This window comes from Panthera uncia (assembly GCF_023721935.1).
Source record: "Panthera uncia isolate 11264 chromosome A3 unlocalized genomic scaffold, Puncia_PCG_1.0 HiC_scaffold_11, whole genome shotgun sequence".
Lineage (NCBI taxonomy): Eukaryota > Metazoa > Chordata > Mammalia > Carnivora > Felidae > Panthera > Panthera uncia.
Window position 1 is genome coordinate 15,704,980 of NW_026057578.1, and position 18,801 is coordinate 15,723,780.

An 18,801-nucleotide genomic window follows, 5' to 3' on the forward strand; every position below is an offset into this window, starting at 1 on the left:
GGGGCGGGGGCTCAGGCTGGGGGGCGGGGCGGGGCTCCGGCGGGGCGGGAGCGGGGCGGGGGCTCCGGCTTGGGGGCGGGGCCGGGCCGCGTTAAGAGGATCGTGGCGGGCCGCGGTCTGGGCAGGTCCCCCGGGTGAGCACCTACCGGCGGAGGGAGCATTGCTGGGGCGCACGCTTGGCATCATGACCCAGACGCCCGCCTTCGACAAGCCCAAAGTGAGCGCGGGGGGGCCTTGGGGTCCGGGGGGTCTGGCTCCTTGTCTGGCTGGAGGGCTTAAGGGCGTCCACACCCCGGGAGCAAACCCGGGCCCCTGCAGCCAGCCGCTTTCTTCCCTCAGCTCAGGCCCCGGGGGTGCCTCCGGGCAGTTTAACGAGAGACAATGAGGCAGGGAGTGTCCTGAATCCCGAGGCGCCCCCGGCTGGCCTCCGAGTTTTGCTTCTGCCCCTGACTTGTCTTCTCTGAGTCTCAGTTTCACTACCTGTTAAATGGGCCTTGTTGGCTCCGCCAGCACCGGGTAGCTGTGTGAACCTAGGCAGGGGGCTTGACCTCTCGAACCTCAGCTGCAAAATGGGGCCCAGTGTCTACACCCATAGGCACCTAAAGTGCTGCGGAAACAGCTTTATGCTCCGACACTGTGATGGGTTTGCGAGCGCTGAGGATCTCGGGTTTATGGATAGGCCAGTCGGAAGGACCGTGCCATAGAGCCGAGGGAGGGGAACAGGGCGCCCCTCTCTCCCCACGAGGGGCTGAGTGGGCTTTAGGCCTTGGGTTCATTCCAGGCCAAGCCACAGCCACTGGCCCCAAGGGATAACTCCGTGGTCCCTCCTCCCACCAGCTGTGGCGTCTTGGGAATGTCTGGGTCAGGGAGGGTCTAGGCCCACTTGGCAGGGCTTTGGAGCACTGAGATTCAGTCCACAGAGGGGAAGGGTCCAGGAGTCCGCCCAGCAGAGTGAATGGGCTAGCAGGGTTTGAGACTGCTGGGGGTGGGGGGAGGGGTCACAGGAAGGAGTGAGCTGTAATCAGACTCCACTTCCCTCTCTGAGAAATGGGTGCGAATGACGCCGGATACCATAAAAGACTTGGTGAGTATCCCACGTGTGTGCGTGTGTGAGTGAGAGAGCGCGAGAGAGAGCTGGGTGAGAGCTGGAGGAGGTAAGGCCTGCCCCTCACTGCCGATGCCCCCACCACAGGATAAATGCTCCGCTACTCTGCCACAAGTCAGTGCTGGGGAGCGCTCCTGCGGAGCCCTACCCCACGCCTTCCCGGCACCTTGTCTGGGTGCCCCCATCTTCGGTGCCTGTTTCCTTGTGAGGGCTTTTTTTTCCCCCCCTTTTCTTTTTAAAATGCTTTTGGATTCCCTCTGCCCTTGGGTGGGGGAACCACCTTCCCTTGTTATGAATCCTAAGGCAGTAGACAAAGCCCCCTGACTGGAAGCGACATTGGAGCTATGGAGAGGATAGGTAACACTTCTGCAGAACTTGCTGTGTGCTCCACATCTGTCCCTGCAATACTTGTAACAGCCCTGTGAGGGAGGTCATTGTTACCATTTTTTGGCCTCACCCAATCCTCTCTGATTCCAGCTGGTGGGTTACTTCCCCTCTCTGGGCCTCAGTTTCCACACCTGGGAAATGGGCCCCACCTGCTTGTGGCTGGTGTGGTGGTGGGGGGGGCGGTACAGAGTTAAAAGGGGGTGCTTGGGAGGGAAGGTAGAGCGTCCTCCTCTATGTAGGTGAAGATGTGATTGGATTTTATATCGCAAGGAGGGAATGTGCCTGCGCTGGCGGGAGAAGCAAGAAGGAGCCTGTCTCAGCCACTGCCGCCGGAGCCAGCTCCCCGCCTCCCTGTGGGGGGAAGAGATAATCGTGAGAACTAGAATTAGTAGCTGGAGCTAATTGAGTTGTTAGGGCTCTGTGCCGGCTACCGTTCTCAACACATTACCTTTATTAATTCATTTGATTCTCTCAGTGATTCCATGAGACAGCTGGTATCATCCCATTACACAGATGAATAGAGGGAAGATTAACAAGGCCTAAGCTCCACGGCACGGAGGTAGCCAAGCTGGGGTTTGAGCCCAGAGTGGGGGGCTGGCTTCAAATATCCCATGCCCCATCCCGCTTTCCTGATATTGCCTTTGGAGACGCCTCTGAGGTAGAGGTGCCAGGGCCCAGGTGTAGGCCTGTCTGGGACAGGAGTCTTTGCTGGGCTGGTTGGCTTCTTATGCCTACCACCGGGTGAGGCCCAGGGCCCCGGCCAGCTTTAAGAAGGCAGAGCAAGGGTGTGCTTTCCAAACTTAAAATGTTAACTCGAATCACCTGAGTGCCTCGTTAACCTTCAGACGCTGAACTGGTGGGTTTGGGGTGGAACTTGAGAGGGTCCCTTCCAAGCTCTCAGGTGATGCTAATAACACGGCTAGACCACGGACCAACCTCGGTTTGAGGGGCAAGGCCTTATCTGGTCGCCTACCTGGTCTGATAGTGTTAATCTCACAAATACTTCCTGAGTACCTGTTGGGCACTGGGGGAGGTATAGGGAAGGTGGAGTGGTGGCCCTTACCAGTCTCCTTCTACACGAGGCAAGGCTGGAAAATCCTGTGGTGCTCAGGAGTTCTTTGGCATGGAGGACAATGCTGGTCACCTGCCTATTTTTGTAATAACAGCGGCTGCCGGGTGCTTTTGGTGATTTACATCGCAGCGTTCTCTGGACAACTGGACGAGGTAGATATCTTCATCTGCCTTTACGTTACGGATGAAGAAACTGAGGCGTGGGGAGGGGAAGTGACTTGCCCAAGGCTACACAAAAGGAGTACCTGAAAGCTGTAGACAGGCAAGCGAGTTGGCCCAGGCCCGGAGCACACTTTCTACACTGTCCCTCCCCGATGCAGAGAACTGGGGCTAAATCTCCCACATCATTTTCTTTTAAGTAAGCTCTATGCCAGGGACGTCTGGGTGGCTCAGTTGGTTAAGCATCGGACTCTTGGTTTCAGCTCAGGTCTTGATCTCACGGGTTTGCGTTGAGCTCTGCACTGACAGTGTGGAGCCTGCTTGGGATCCTCTGTCAAAAAAATAAATAAACTTAAAAAAAAAAGTAAGCTCTATGCCCAATGTGGGGCTTGAACTCACAACTCTGAGATCAGAAGTCTCCTGCGTTACTGAGCCAGCCAGGCGCCCTGCCCACAAAATTGTTCTTTCTCCTATTTGCATGTTTACTCTGTATCAGGCACCGTTCTAACTGCTTTGCCTATGTTCATCCAATGCTCACAGTAGCCCTTTAAGGTAGGTCTTCTTCATTGACATCTGAAGAAATGGCACAGAGAGGGGAAGGAACTTTATGCAAAGTCACACAGCCAGAAAGCAGAGCTAAACTTGAACCCAGTTCTACCTAAAACTGCCTAAAATTTGCAAGGCCAGCTGCCTTGCAAATTTGCCCTTACCACTTTGCCGGGAAGGCACTTAGAATCAGAGTAACCTTGGGCTTCAGATGGACTGAGGGTGGATCCCTGCCTCACTGTTCAGCAGCTACAAGAGCTCTGGTGGACATTTCTCTGGACCTCTGCTTTCTTCTCTGTAAAATGGGTTGGTTCAAATCAAAGTCGTGGGATCTTGGGGAAATTGTGCTGAGTGGCACTTGTGAAGTCCCCGGCTGGCAAGCAGCAGGCCCTTAAGTGTGTTTTCCCTCCCCCACCCAGGACTGCCGTGGGAGCCCCGGTGCCCTCTGGGAGGCCCCCTCCACCTTCAGAGTCCTTCTCATCTTTTGGACTTCCTGCCACAAAGCCCGTTGTTAGCACTTATTTGGGCTTTCAGTACTTTTTGGTTACTAGAGCCACCTGTGTTTAAAAAGCCCCTCAAAGAGCCCACCTGACCATTATAACTCAGATGGCCCTTGGGAGAGAAGGGAATGAATGAGATTAGATTTCAGGGAAGCCTTTTGTTTGACAGAGGAGGGCAGGACCAGAGAGGGTAAATGTGGTCACACAGTGAGGTGGGGGAGGCTGGCCGCAGTTCTGATTCTACGTCTAATCTTGGGGTTGGCTTGACCTGGGTGGGAAGGGGCCCTGTGAGCTGGGAAGGACTTGTCGACCTACCCAGTTGTCCTAGGAAGGTGCCCCCCTGGGGAGGGGAAGGATAGCACTGTAGCCTGGCTTCGGACAGGGGAGAAGAGGCGGCCAGGGGGTCCAGAGTGAGGTCCAAGCCTATCTGTACCCAGAGTGTTGGGGGGCAGGCTCACCCTCACCCCTTAAGGTTCTGAGGCCCCAGAGCAGCAAGGTGAGGGAAGAAACAAGCTTGGTGTCCTTGTGACGATGGAAGCAGAGGAGTGAGCTTTCCTCTCTGTACAGTGGGAATGAGCTGTGTATGAGCCTACATAAAACCTAGTGCAGGCCTGGCTCAGAGCAGGGCACCCAATGCCGGCCGCTCCTGTTCGTTATCCTTGTCCGGGTTCTCAACCATTCTGTTTAGATTTTACCAGTATTGACTCAGCTCTCATCTGCAGGATGAAGGGAGCGCCCTGTGGCTGTTACAGCCTCTGGCTTTGACTCAAACAGCTTCCGGGGCACTCAGCCGTCTGTGGCTGAGGGCTGGTTCCTTAATCTGGATCTGTCTCCCCACCTATAAAGTGGGAAATAGCTGTGCCGAGCTCCTAGGCTGTTGCTCCACAGGATGTGCCCCTGGCTGAAGACACGCCCTCCCATCTCTGAAACTGGGGAAGCTCACGGCAGCTACTGAACGCTCTGCTCTGCTCCATCAGGCCCCCAGGAAGCAGGTGGCACAAGGAGACTGCTCGGCCCCTTCAGGTCCACGCCTCTGAGCTGCATGAGCTCAGATGTGGCTGAGCACAGAGGACTTTCTAGAGGAAGTGTGGCTGAAACAGCTCGTCAGCCCAGGGCCGCTCTGCCTCCTGGTTTTCCCCCAAAAGTCAGCTGAGAGGCCATGGTGGCCTGTGGGCACCGGCTCATTGCCAAGACCGGGGCTAGGGAGGGAGAGGGTGTCCGGCTGGCTGTGGGCACCTGTGGCTCATCCAGGTTCTGGGGGCTGGTCAAGGAGTCCTGTCTATGCTGCCCTCTCCCAGCCCAAGGGGGTAGGTCGGCCCCTCCCTTGTTTCAGGGAGAGGACACAGCGCTGCTGACCTAGAACAGAGAGCGGAGGAAACAGTCACTTGGTCACTCGACATGTGCTGAGCGCTTTTTGCTGTGCTGGGCACTGTCCTAAACACTGAAGATCCAGCATAACGACACAGAGTCCACACTTTCAGGGAACTAATAGGGAGACAGATGTGTTAAGTAAATTTCAAAAGTCAGCAGGATGAAAACAAAACCGAATATTGTGTTTGGGGGCGCCTGGTTCAACTTGGGTGTGCTTTGAAGGCACACTGCCTGCCAGTTAGGAGCCAGAGTCCGATCTGGGAGTGCCTGGCCCAGGAGTCCATGGACCTATGTCCTTGTCCTGGCTCTGCCACGGACACCTCGGTGAGTGAATGCACCTCCCTGACCTCCACCTGGCTGGCTGGCGTCCCCTGAGAGCCAGACTCGGCACGTCTGCTCATGCCCCCACTGTGCCCAGCACCTGGGGGGAGCTTTAAGTTTTGGTAACTGAGGATGCTTCCTGCTCCTCTCTGGATTTCGTGCGTGCGTGTTTTTCAGATGCTGCTTGTGAGTCGGCCTCCTGGGGAGCAAGTGCAGGGGAGTGGGGGAGGGACTCCCTTGCAGAGAGGTCAGGTGGCTGGGCACAGGTCCGGTGCACGCTCCGGGGCGATGGTCTGGCCTGTGGGCGGGACGTGCGCTTGGAGACAGACTTGGGTTCTAACCCAGCTCTGCTGCTATCAGCCTGGGCAATGTCGGGCAGGTCACAGAGTTCCCTGGAGCTCAGCAAGCCCATCTGGCCTCTGTGGCACCGGGCTGATGTGTATACCTCTGTAAGGTGTACCTTGCCTGGGGGTCAGGATTAACTGAGATAAAGGACCTAATAATAGTAGGCAGCTGGTTATTGCTATTGCTGAATCACTTACTGAATCACTTATGGTAAACTCCCTGAGGCCAGGCCTGCAGGGAAAGTCTAGTAAGACTCAGTCTAGTGTCTCAGTCTAGTGTGACTCAGACCTGGGTTCAAATCCTGACTCTATCACTGCCTGCCTTTGTGTCCCTGGATATTTTTTGAACTTTCAGTTTCCACCTCTGTAAAATGGTAGTGAGGTTCCCGCCTTGCTGTCGTTAAGGATGAAATCATTTAATGTGTGTGGATGGTCCAGTACGTCGTAGATACTCAGTAAGTTAGAAGCTGTTCCTGGTTCCTGCTGTTCCTGCTGTTCCTTTTTCCTGAATGGGGACAAGAGAGCAGGGTCCCCACCCCAGTCTTGGAGCTTGCACCCCATTATCCTCTGGGGCATGCTGACATCTTCGTGGGTAGTGGCTCATCTCCAGAAAGCTCCATAAGAGGCCTGCCTGAGGAGCTTGGGCTGCCTGAGGAAGGGGGTTCCTGCCTCTGCTTCTCCCCTGACAGGAGTCAAGGCAGCTTTCCGGGAAGCCCCAGGAGCGGTGGGACCTGTAGGACACAGCGGGGCAGCAGGCCCTGCTTTCCCTGTCCCCAGGGGTGCTCTTGCCTCCTGCCTCTTTCCTCCTCCCTCCCTGCACTTCTGTCCCGGTTAGCCCGTGCGTGCGCGTGGGGCACTCCCAGTCCGGTCCGTGCCGCAGCAGGTGTCTCCTGCGGGTGCTTATCTCTAGTCCTGGCTCCTGGGCAGCTCTGGCTTCTGTTCTGGCTTCCCCCTCACCTCCTTTCCACACGGCAGCCAGAAGGCACTTTTAGAGGTGACCTCCTATCCCAAACCCTTCCGTGGATCCGGCCTTAACTGTGACCTGTCCCTGCCCTCCACCCCCTTTCTACGGCCGCCTCCTCTCCCCACTATATCGTTCTCTGTATCAGGCCAGTTCCCTCCCTGCTGCCTGATCCAGATGTTTGCACCCGGGGCTCCTCTGCCTGGAGCCCTTCCCTCTCCCTCCTCCTTTGCCCTGTCCAGCTCTTCCATTTGTCCCTTCTCAGGGGGAGCCCTCGGGCCTTCTCCGTAGCCTCGTAGCCTCGTGCAAATCGTCTTCCCCATCAGCGTTTAAGCCTGCCCCAGTCACTCCCACCCTACAGACCATTCTCTGGACCCACCTCTCCCTCTAGTCCTTTCTCCAGCCTTTTCTTCTCCTTCAGGAGTAAAATTCTGGAAAGAAGAATCCAAACTTTCTCCTTTTTTTTTTTTTTTTTTTTTTAAACCTCTACTTGTTTCTTCCCCTATTCCAGCGTGGATTCTGTCCCCCTCAGGCCTCTGGGATATTTCTGTAGGATAGTGCTTCTCAGTGTTGGCTATGTGTATTTAAATCTAACGATGATCCCATGTGCAGGCCCAAGGATGTGACTTCACGGACCAGGTTGGGCCTGGGTGTGGGTGACGTCCCAAAGCTTCCCAGGTGCTCCTAATGGGCACCCAGGGCCAAGAACCTCCCCTCCAGGGCCCCGTCCCCTGTGGCCTTAGCCCAAGGGACATGTTTCTGTTCTCCTATTGCTTGATGTCTGGCAGGACCTCACTGTATCAGTTTCCTGTAGCTGCTGTGTAACAAATAACCACACACAGTAATGGGAATTTCAAACAATAGAAATTTTCGGGGCACCTGGGTGGCTCAATTGGTTAAGCAGCCAACTTTGGCTCAGGTTGTGATTTCACGGTTCATGGGTTCAAGCCCCCTGTCGGGTTCTGTGCTGACAGCTCAGAGCCTGGAGCTGCTTTGGATTCTGTGTCTCCCTCTCTCTCTGCCCTTTCTCCACTCCTCTCTCTCTCTCTCTCTCTCTCTCAAAAATGAATAAACATTAAAAAAAAAAAACACTTTTTTTTAAACAATAGACATTTTCTCCCTGTTCTGGAGGTCAGAAGGCCAACACCAAGGTGTCAGTAGGGTCACACACCCTCTGAGAGGCGCATCTGTTGACAGCTTCCGGTGGCTCTAGGCTGTCCTTGGCTTGTGACCACTCAGCTCCCATCTGCCTCAGTGGTCACACTGCTAGGAGTTTTTCTTAAAACCCTGCTTCCCTCATAAGGAGATGGGTAATTGCATTATCTAGATAATCCGGGATAAACTCCTCAGAACTTTAAACCACCTGTTTTGCCAGGTGAGGAAATCTGTATTTCTCAGGATTCAGATCTAGCCATATTTGGGCGGTTACCATTCTGATGACCTGCTGGGCCACTCCTCCTCAAAATCTTTTTTGTTTTGTTCATTTTGAGAGAGAAGAAAGAGAATCCCAAGCAGGCTCTGCACCCTCAGCGTGAAGCCCTACTTGGGGCTCGAACCCACGAACTGTGAGATCATAACCTGAGCCGAGATCAAGAGACTTTCGACTGACTGAGCCACCCAGGCGCCCCTCCTGCTTAAAATCTGATTGTCCCTAGGGGCGCCTGGGTAGTTCAGTCGGTTAAGTGTCCGACTTCAGCTCAGGTCATGATCTCACGGTTCGTGGGTTCAAGCCCCACATCGGGCTCTGTGCTGACAGCTTGGAGCCTGGAGCCTGTTTGGGATTCTGCGTCTCCCTCTCTCTCTGCTCCTCCCCTGCTCACACTCTGTCTCTCTGTCTCTCTCGAAAATACCGAAAATTAAAGCAAAAATCTGATTGTCCCTTGCCTTGCTCACACCACACTCCTGGTTTCTCTTCTGCCTCTGACAGCTCTTCTCCAGGTTCAACCTCCCGTGTAAAGCCATTGGGTGCTGGTGCTCATGGAGGCTTCCTCTCTGGCCCCTTTCTTCACACCTTCTCCCTGGTGAGGTCATTCAAGGCCACGGCTTCATCATCCATATTCCTACTTGCATTGCCGGCCTCCATCTCAAAGCACTCTGGAACTTTCCTTCCTGGTTCTGTCCTTTTACATGTGGAGGGCTCAAAGGTATCCTAGCTTAACGAAGATCAAACTGACCATGTCTCTCTCCTCTTACCCCTGCCCTACCTTCCCTCTGAGCGCTGGGGTTTCTTCCTGGGCTGTGCCCAGAGCGTGGGAATCGCTACCCATACCCACCAAGGCCTAACCCGAGGCATCATCCTTGACCCCTTTTTCTGTCCCCCTGCTTTTCCATGTCCTCTTTGCCACCCTGGTTCGAGGCACCATCATCTCTCATAAACTTGACCTTCATAGCCTCCAGCTGGTTTTGCTCTGAGTATCTTCCCCCTCTAGCTGGCTTCAAACCCTGTCATAACTTCTCTGTGCTCTCAAGTTAAAACTTGACTCCCTATGGCCTGGGTGGTCCTGCAGCCCCTCCAGCCCCACCACCCCTCTCTTCTTGGACCGTGTTTTAGTTCTTCTCCGCACCACATGTTTTCCTATTGCCTTTGCCTGTGCTGTCCCCCCTGCCTAGAATGCTCTTCCTGTTTTCCTCCTCACCCTGCCTTTGCCTCATTGGTTCCTCTCTATCTTTTGGATCTTGGCTCAAGCTCTGCTTTCTCCAGGAAGCCATTGTTGGCCTTCTAGCTGGGTAAGGTCTTTTGTTTATTATCTCTTTTGTAGGACTGTTTATGCCTCTCAAGGACTTGTCTTGGCTTGTGAGTGTACATTTGTCACCGTGACATTTACTTCCACTTCTCTTGCTGGACTGTAAGCATCACGGGAGCGGGACTCTGTCCCTTTAGCTTTGCTCTCCATTCCTAGCACCCAGCAGGGCCTCAGCAGTTTGGTGAATGCAGGACTCTTCGCTGGCAGCGTTTCAGCATCTGTTACGTGCTGGCCTAGCGCACTACATGTGTGAGTGTCGTTAAGCCTCACGAAGCCCCAGGAGAGAGGCATGTTAACCGCCCTATTGGACAGACGAGGACGCCAGGACACTGGAAGTGAAGTAACTTTGTCCAGGCCGCCAGAGAGGGAGTGGAGGAGCCTGGATTCCAGATCTGACCACAAAGGACCCTGCCTCTCTGGCGGGATCCTCAGCACAGCCACGTGAGGGTTAAGGATAAAAAACCTCACAGGCTCAGGGAGAGGAGGGCCCCTGTCTAGGGTCACACTACTGCTTGGCAGTTCCCTGGGCTGGAAGCTTCAGTGTTCCCAATGCTGACCGTTTTTCCGTTTTTTGAGAATGCAATGAACGGTTAGCTAAGTGGGCATTGGACTTATTTTGTCAGGGAACCAACAACTCCTCTGAGCCTGGGGGTGAGTGCCACTGGCCCCTTTGCAGGCTGGATGACTTCTGGAAAGATCTGATTACTCGGACCAAATTCTGGGAGGAGGGCTTGGCAGCTCTGTGCCTCTGAGGCCCGGGGCTGGGTTTCCTCTACAGGAAGCGGCTCAGGTGGGTGTTCCTGGGATTCCCGGGAGCCGGTGGCTTCCTCCCCAGCCAAGGCAGCTACTTTTGTGTCCAGGTCCCCAAGTTCCAGAGAAGGGCCCAACCTGGGATCTCTAGATCTCCCCCTGGCCCAGGAAAAGTCACTTTCCTGCTGTCTTTGAGTACCTGGTATGCTCATCTTTTTTTTTTTTTTTTTTTTTTTTTTTAACATTTATTGATTTCTGACAGAGAGAGACAGAGCGCAAGTAGGGGAGGGGAGAGAGAGAGGGAGACACAGAATCTGAAGCAGGCTCCAGGCTCCGAGTGTCAGCACAGAGCCTGATGCGGGGCTTGAACTCACAGAGTATGAGATCATGACCTGAGCTGAAGTCCAACACTTAACGGACTGAGCCACGTAGGTGCCCCCTGGTATGCTCATCTTAACAGCTTCTGGAAGATGCCCTGGCCGAGAGCGGTGTCTGCTTCCTGTGGGCCATACACATCCACCTACACTGTCTTTTTTTTGTTTTTTTAATGTTTATTTTTGAGAGAGAGAGACACACACACAGAGGCAGAGTGCTAGCGGGGGAGGGACAGAGAGGGAGGGAGACACAGAAACCAAAGCAGGCTCCAGGCTCTGAGCTGTCAGCACAGAGCCTGATGGGGGAGGGGGGGTGGTCTTGAACTCACGAAGTGTGAGATCATGACCTGAGCCAAAGTTGAACACTTGACTGAGCCACCCAAGCATCCAACACTGTCTGTTTTTGTTTTTTGTTTGTTTTTTGTTTTAAATCCTTAGAGTTGTTCATGGAGAGGGAGGCAGAAATACCCTGTTTTGTAGCTGAGAAACTGGTTCTGAGAGATCAAGAGTCTTAGATGAGGTCACACAGCCAGCAAAGGGGCAGATCTGGGAGTCCAGTCTGATGGGCGGTCTCCAAAGCCTATGTCCTTAAACTCCTGGCTTTGTGTGTCGAACATTTGTGGGGTTGTGTGTGTGTGTAGAGAAAGATCACCAAGATGGCCAAGTATCTGGTACCCTTTCTGGAATACTGGAAGGATCTCGTGTCACCTAATATTGATTCCTGATAATTGTGCTTAAGTGACATCTGCTTTTGCTTTTGAAGATGGGGCCTGCGTTTTGAAATCCACTGTGGGTATTCACAGGTCCAGGAAGTCTGTGGCCAACACTTTTTAATACTGGATTTTGTTGAGTGAGTTGGTGGAGAGCAGACACTGCCGGGGCGGGGGCAGTGGCTGGGGCTCCATAGATCCTATGGTACCGTGGTTGGCCTCGTGTTTAAGAGCACCGGCTCTGGGATTGAACTTGGGTTACGATTCTGGTTCTGCCATTTACCAGCTGTGGTTGAGAACCAAAGCACTAGGCTGGGTTCCTGCCTCTATGGCTTGCTGTGTGGCCTTGGGCAAGTTATTTAACCTCCTTGAACCTCAGCTGTGGTTGAACCTGTCTGTGGTCTTAGCTGTTAAAGAGCTAGAGATGACCATTAAACCCGCCCCACAGACGAGGATTAAACAAGGTGGCGTGTGTAAAGAGTTTAGTGGGGCATGTGTTGTAAGTGTCCAGTTGATGGGACTAATGGTATCATGGTCGTTGTTAACGCAAACCCTCTGGAAGGTACTTCAGGCATTCATGGGTGTCTGTTCCCCTCCCCCCTTGTTTCCTCTCTCTACCCCCTTGTAGGTGGAGCTGCATATCCACCTGGATGGGGCCGTCAGGCCTGAAACCATCTTATACTATGGCAAGTAAGTCCTTGGATAAGAGACCTTCCTCCCCAACACTTGGGGATATTTGGGGGCCCACAGTTCAACCCAGAGGACTCTGGAGAATTCCAGGGTTGTTCCTTCCTATATCTCCATGGAATCAAGCTGGCCCCCCGGCCGGAACAAGGTGGTCTGTGGACAAACGAAGGCCCCTCAGCTCTGGGCGGGAGACCCACAGCCCAAGTCTTCTGCTTTCTGTGCTTCTCTTTCTTCCTGCTGCCAGGTGAGCCAGGAAGAGCTTGCCCTGCCTCACACGCAGACAGGTGCACACACACGTGCGCACACACACACGAGGAGGCAGTCCCCAGGACGGAACCGGTCACTGTGTTTTGAATCCGTAGGGTCTATGGCAGGTGATGCGCCCACACAGGATGCTGGGACCATTTGCTGAGCATCTCCTCGTGCTGGGCCGCGAGGCTGAGCCCTCTCCTTGAGTCAGTGAATTTAATCCTTCCACACTTGGAGGAGGGAGGGTGTTGCTATCCCCATGTCACTGAGGAGAGCCAGGGGCTCAGAGAAGTGAAGGCAGTAGCCTGAGGCCACATAACCATAAACAGAGTCTAAAATTGACCCAGGGTCATCTGATCCCCAGGGCTTTCCCTATGTGACCCTGGTCATAGCCTGCTGGGGGATGTGGACAGGAGGCCCCTCCTCTGGGGGCCATTCTTCATCTTCCAAGCGAGAATGTGCCTCCTGCCTCGGCTCGCAGTCACGTGGGTGGGTTGAAGGGTCCCTAGTGCCCCCCCAGTGAGGGACACCCGGCCCTCCCTCCCCACCTCAAGGGCTCATGGTGGCCCTTCTCTTGGGTCTAACACTTAACAGCAGGGACTTTAGAGGCCAGTGGGTCCGGATGCAAATGTGAGCACACCATTTCCTTGCTGCAACCTTGGCCTCTTTCCAGAACTGACCTGGGAGATGGGGGCCCCTTCTGCCACCCACCCCTCCTTCCGGGGACTGTGCTCTTCACCTGTTTGCTGGGCACTCCTTCCCTGTGGAGCTGGGAGGACTCCGCCTCTCTCGTTGCCTGGAGCAGTTCAGCTCAGACCCAAGTGTGAACACTCTGCTCCGTAAACCAGAGTCCCCTGGCCTCTCCAGATGCCACCGTTCCAGAGAACTAGCGATGTTGGGGAGTCTGTCCCCCAACTCTCCGGAGCATCTCTTCCACCTCTGAGAGCTGGGGACAGAGGTCTGGCGGGAACACACTTCTCCGCCTTGTCCTACTTACACAGACCTCACTCTGCCCTAGGGAGTTGCTACTGATGTAGTTTTTGACTCCCCTACGTCATTGACCTTGTGCCGAGCGCCATAGGAGCGCTGCACCGGGGCTGACGTACTCCATCCTCACGACAGCTTGTGAGGAGGTACCACTGTTGTCCCCATTTTGTGGAGGAGGACACCGAGCCCTGGCAGATGAGGGGACTTGTCTAGTAAGCATGGGTGTGGCCCCGAGTCCACACGCTGAACGTTAACTCCTGCCAGCAGGAGGCTTAGGGGAAGCCGTGCCCAGAAAACCCTTAGCTCAGGGTTAAGCACCGTGTCCATAAAGGGCACTTAATGATGGTGTTATTAATTATAGGTCGTGGCTCCGGCTGAGTGGGGTGAAGCTGCTTGGCTTATCTCGGCCTGTCCTTTGCCCGTGCGGAGGAGGGCTGGCCGTTCCCCCACGGCCCCTAATGAGGCCATTAAGGCGGGTTACTGGCACCGGGATGGGATCTCCTGGCAGGTGCTAGTTCAAGGAGTCAGAGCGCACGTGGTGGTGGAGCAAGGAGGCCTGAGTCCGGGACGGGGTAGAGAGAGGAGGGAGGGGAACCGCCCCTGTGGGGATGCTGGTCGGATTTGCTGTCCCCACGTCGCCTTGGCATCAGGAGCAGGGGAGGGGCTTTGTGGGCCCCGGGGAAGGGGTGTCACCGGTGCCAGCTGGAGCTTGAGCTCGAGGCCAGCAGGCGGGGGACCAGGGAGTCGGTCAGACGCAGCTGTGGATGCCCATAAACACACTGGAGGACTTCCTGGGTGTGATGGGCTGAGGAAGGAAAGAAGGAAGACCCTCCCTCCCTCCCTGTCACCAAATCCAGTGGTGCCTCTTCTGCCTCTGTGATTTGGGCCTCCGTTGACCACGTTCGTGCCCGCTGCTTCCCTCTGCTCCTATGATTCTGTCCTCTCGGGTGCTTCTCCCACCTCCTTCTCGATCTCCTCGTGACCCTGTCAGCCGTTTTGCCAAAGCGCATTCTGAACGTGGGCTCGCTCTCCTCCCTTCGCCGCCCTGGCCTGAGCCACCAGCATCCCCGCCTGGCCTGTGGCAGTGGCCTCCTGACTGGTCTCCGGGTGGCCGTTCTGGCCTCCCCCGTCTCCTGTCCCCACAGTACTGTAGCCGAAGCAACTGCCTTAAAGCAGAGTCTGACCAGCCCCCCTCCCCTGCTCAAGCCCTCCCACACTCCCAGCTTGCTTAGGGGCAAAGCCGAAGTCCACCCACGGCCCTTACAGACCTGCAAAGCTTGTGTGGCCTCTCTGACCTCTTCTGCTACTTAGTCCACACTGGATGTTTCTCAAACCTGCCAGACTTAATAAACAGAGAGGTCGAGTAACTCTCCCAGGGTCACACAGGCTTTAAGGAACCCAGTCCGTCAGGCTTTGGAACTTGCTGTCTTACGCTGGACACGTAAATAGCCTCATTGCTTCTCTGTTCCCTGCAAAGAAAGTACTGTCTGTTTTACTGACAAGGATGTGGAGGTCCCCGGATGGGACAGCTCCTACCCTGGGTGATTTGGCACCTACGGCAGGGGGATGGACTTTGACCTCCAAATCCTGAGCTCCTCTTCCTCACGGGGCCCTCTGGCCAGGCTCCCTGTGGCCGCATCACCCACCACGGCCGGAAGAGGACTGGCCAAGGCAGGACTGACTGGGGTGTAGGGACCATCTGAGGACCAAGCTTGGTCCCGGGTGGAGCCTTTGCTGCCGAGTGGCTGTGGTGGCAGGAGGACCCGGGGCCCTAACGGGAACTCCTTCTTGCCTCAGTGTTGGGTCCCAGACTGGAGCTTTACAGCTTGGTCTAAGCAGCTTCTGCAGGCCCAGTCGCGTGTGAGATCCTGAAGAGTGTCCCCTGTTTGTTTCCTGCTGGGACTGCAACAGTAGCTCTTGGATCTGTTACCCGCACGGCGGCCAGAAGGAGCACTGAAACCTCTTCATGCCGCTTCCCTGCCTGAAATCCTTCAGCCATTTGCTGGTGCTTTGGGGGTAAGGCCCTAACTTAGCCCCACTGGGCTCCGCCTGCCCTCTGGCTCGTCACCTACCACTGACCCCACTCTGAGCTCCAGCCTCCCTATGCCTCACCTTCCCTCCTGGCTTCTGCCTGGAGCCCTTCTTGTTCCCTCTGTCTCTTTTCTAGTTCTGCTTAAGGGGCGCCTGGGTGGCTCAGTCCGTTAAGTGTCTGACTTCATGATCTTGCGGTTCGTTAAGTTCGAGCCCCGTGTCGGGCTCTGTGCTGACAGTTCAGAGCCTGGAGCCTGCTTCCGATCCTGTGTCTGCCCCTCTCTCTCTCTCTCTCTCTCTCTCTCTCTCTCTCTCTCTCTGCCCCTCCCCCACTCATACTCTGTCTCCCTCTCTTTCTCAAAAATAAACGTTAAAAAAATTTTTAATTCTGCATAACTGTCCCCTCCTCTAACCGGCCTCCTCTGACCACTCTGTCAAAAGATCTCTTGGTGGCTGATGAGGAGAGAGTCTGGAGAGGGGGGCACTAATGGGACAGACATTTAGGAAGGAAAATAAGTGGGACTTGGGGACTGGCTGCTGGTGGGCAAAGCAGATGGAGTCCCAGGGGAGGCCCCCCACCGTGGGTTGGGCAGCTGGGGGGTTGGAGGGGCTGTATTTGGGGATGTGGAGCGTGGGGCAGGGAGGGGAGAGGTGGCAGGAGGTAGGTGGTCTATCTTGGTCACTGCTGTCCCATCCAGTGCCTGGCCCGCCCTAGGCCCTCAAGTGGTGATGTGTAGAGGCAGAGATTTCTGGATTTTCAGGTGAAAATCTTGAAAGGGGAGGAGTCCATCCGGACAGGTGTGTAAAAGGGACAGTCTGAAAGCATGTCAGGAGGAAGAGCCCCGCCAGGAAGCGGTGGTCATGGGGGCTGGAGGAAGACCGGTAGGGGAGCCGCACAGAGCAGGTCCAGCAGGGCCTATGCAAGCGTGGCCACTGCATCTGACCACGTGAGCGCCAAAGCCTTCCTCTGCTGCCACCACCAGCTCCCAAACACAGCACTTAAATGGTCCTGGCTCGGGGGCGGGGGACTCGGTCCCTGGGGATGACCTTCTGAGGGTGGCCTTGGGGCAGGCTGCCCGGCAACGGAAGGATCAGGGGGCCCACGCTGCCCTCTGTGCCGGGACCACACCAGGGATGCCATCTCCCCCACGGTGTCCTGTGGGGACACGGGGCTGGGGGGAGGCGGGGGGGTGGGGGCTGGCTGCAGACTGGGGGTCACTCCTGGGCTGCCGGGAGGAGAGGAGAGCCTACGTCGGGGCCTTAGGGATTTAAGTGGGGAAGCATCGTAGTATTTTAGTGACCGAAGTCAGTAAAGAATGTAAACAACTATTCAAACTTCGGTTTCTCTGGCGATTCCTTCCTTCCTTCCTTCCTTCCTTCTTTTGTTCTTGCTTTGCGGATAACCGGGTGCTCCAGCCTGATCTAGTCACCTGATTAACTGTTTGCTCCTATTTTTCGTCTCTTGTGGTACTTGCTGGAGGCGTTTCGCCGCTTTATTTTCCATTCATTTTATTATATCCTTACGATGATTGGCGCCATATTCTTTTAGGTTTCTGGGAGCCCTTACCCTCTGGTTGTCCCCTTCCTGAAAAGGATGCTGTGTTTCAGGGACGTGACCTCTTCACCTGTCCCTGAGGCTCTTCGTTGTCAGGGTTTCAGGTTTTCTTCTGTTCTCTGTGTTGTTTCCTCAGAGCCCCTTTGGTCTCCTGTTTTGTCCCTTCATGGTAGAAGCGTGTCTGGTGTTCTTAAAAGTGGGGCAACTGAGGCCCAGGGGGACCCGGGAGTTGGAGCAGAGGAGCCCAGCCTACCTGCGCACCCCGCCGCCCGCGGCTGAGAGGAGGCTCCGGTCCAGAAGGGCTATTCTGGGCGAGCCCCACACGGGGTCTGCGGGTAGAGAGGGGAGACCGCTCCGAGGTGGGTGGCCGGCCCCCCATGCCTTCCCATGAGCCTCCACCAGACACTCCCAGCTCAGTGCGCAGGACGGGCCTCTCTGATGTGCCGGCCAGATGGAGGACGGAGGGGGCAGGTCTGGCGCCTGCCCCGGGCCTTGTGTTGCTGCAGTTAGTGCCCCGATAACCCCTGACCTGGCATAAGCCCAGCTGGCTCTCCCCACTCCTGGGGCTGAGGAGGAAACTGTGGGCTTGCCCTGGCAGCTTCTCGGGTCCCAGGCACCAGGGATGTGCGTGTGTGTGTGTGTACAGACTTTAACTCCGGTTATCCCCTCTTACGACTCCCTGGCTGGTCACAGCCTTGGGGACAGGAGCTGCTGGAAGGATTCCAGTCTGGGTTCTAAACGCCCCAGGCCTCAGTTTTCCCATCTGTTTAACGGGAGGAGTTGGGTGGAGAGATCCCCGGGTTTCATGTTCTGGCTCCTCTGAGGGGTTGGTTGGGTCCCGCTCAGGAGCGGCCCCGCTGCCCTCACGGTTCTGTTCCCAGGAAGAGGGGGATTGCCCTCCCCGCTGACACCGCAGAGGAGCTGCAGGACATCATCAGCATGGACAAGCCCACCAGCCTCCCAGATTTCCTGGCCAAGTTTGACTACTACATGCCTGTCATTGCGTGAGTCACCCCCCACCCCCGCCCCAGGCTCTGGGTGACTCCCATTCCCTGTGGCCTGTGCCTCCACCTGTGGGGTGAAACCCCAGTTCTGTTTCTCATCCTTGTGTGTGCATTTGTGTGAATCTCTCCCTACCTTTGGGCCTTGAGTTTTTTTCCTTCTGGAACGTGGGTATAATGCACTGATGTTTTTCTTCAACTTCTATGGAAAAGTGACCGGGGGTGAGGTCAGGAGCTCAGATCCTAGTGTCTGATCCTGTCACCAGATAACTGTGACATGGGGAAAATGTACCCTCTCTGGGCCTCTGTTCGCTTATCTAGACAGTGGGGCTCGTGATCCCATCTACCTCCTAGGACTGGAGTTTGGAACGGACACAGCACTGTCCTCTGTTACGATGAAGATACCTTCATGGACAGCCAGGCACTGGTGTTTTTGTTTTTTAATGTTGACTTAGTTTTGAGAGAGAGAGAGAGAGAGACAGAGCACGAGCAGGGGAGGGGCAGAGAGAGAAGGAGACACAGGATCCGAAACAGGCTCCAGGCTCTGAGCTGTCAGCACAGAGCCCAACGCGGGGCTCGAACTCACGGACCGTGAGATCATGACCTGAGCCGAAGTCAGACGCTTAACTGACTGAGCCACCCAGGCGCCCAAGGCACTGGTGTTTTCATGTTACCTTTCATTCCTTCCATCTTTTAATAGCAGAGTCTCTTTGATCTAGAAGAATAAGTGTGCAGCTCCCAGAACTGTACTCTTTGTGGTTGGCAACAGTCCTGCCAGGTGGACATGCTCCTCGTTCGCAGAGGAGAAATGAAGGCTCAGGAAGTATAGGAGCATGGCCAGGACCACACAGCTGCAAGGGGTGAAGCCCAGATTCTTCCCCTGATGCCACCTTGAGCTTCGTGGCACGAGGCAGAGTTTCCCAGGGCCGGTGAGAGTCAAGCCTTTGC

At 55.5% G+C, this 18,801-nt stretch overlaps 1 protein-coding gene across 4 annotated transcripts in view; it reads left to right on the forward strand.

The window, feature by feature from the left end:
* Window positions 1–88: 88 nt before the first annotated feature.
* The window catches only part of ADA (adenosine deaminase), a 27,862-nt gene continuing 9,149 nt past the window's right edge, over window positions 89–18,801 (forward strand). Inside the window, exons 1-3 of one of the 4 annotated variants that reach the window (XM_049650738.1) lie at window positions 89–217; window positions 11,972–12,033; window positions 17,734–17,856. In XM_049650738.1, coding sequence (XP_049506695.1) covers window positions 185–217; window positions 11,972–12,033; window positions 17,734–17,856 — 218 coding nt within the window. In that variant the 5' untranslated portion in view covers window positions 89–184. Of the gene's footprint in view, window positions 218–1,042; window positions 1,085–11,971; window positions 12,034–15,040; window positions 15,283–17,733; window positions 17,857–18,801 lie in introns of those variants that run through there. The other 3 variants (XM_049650739.1, XM_049650741.1, XM_049650740.1) reach the window with 3 other exon arrangements.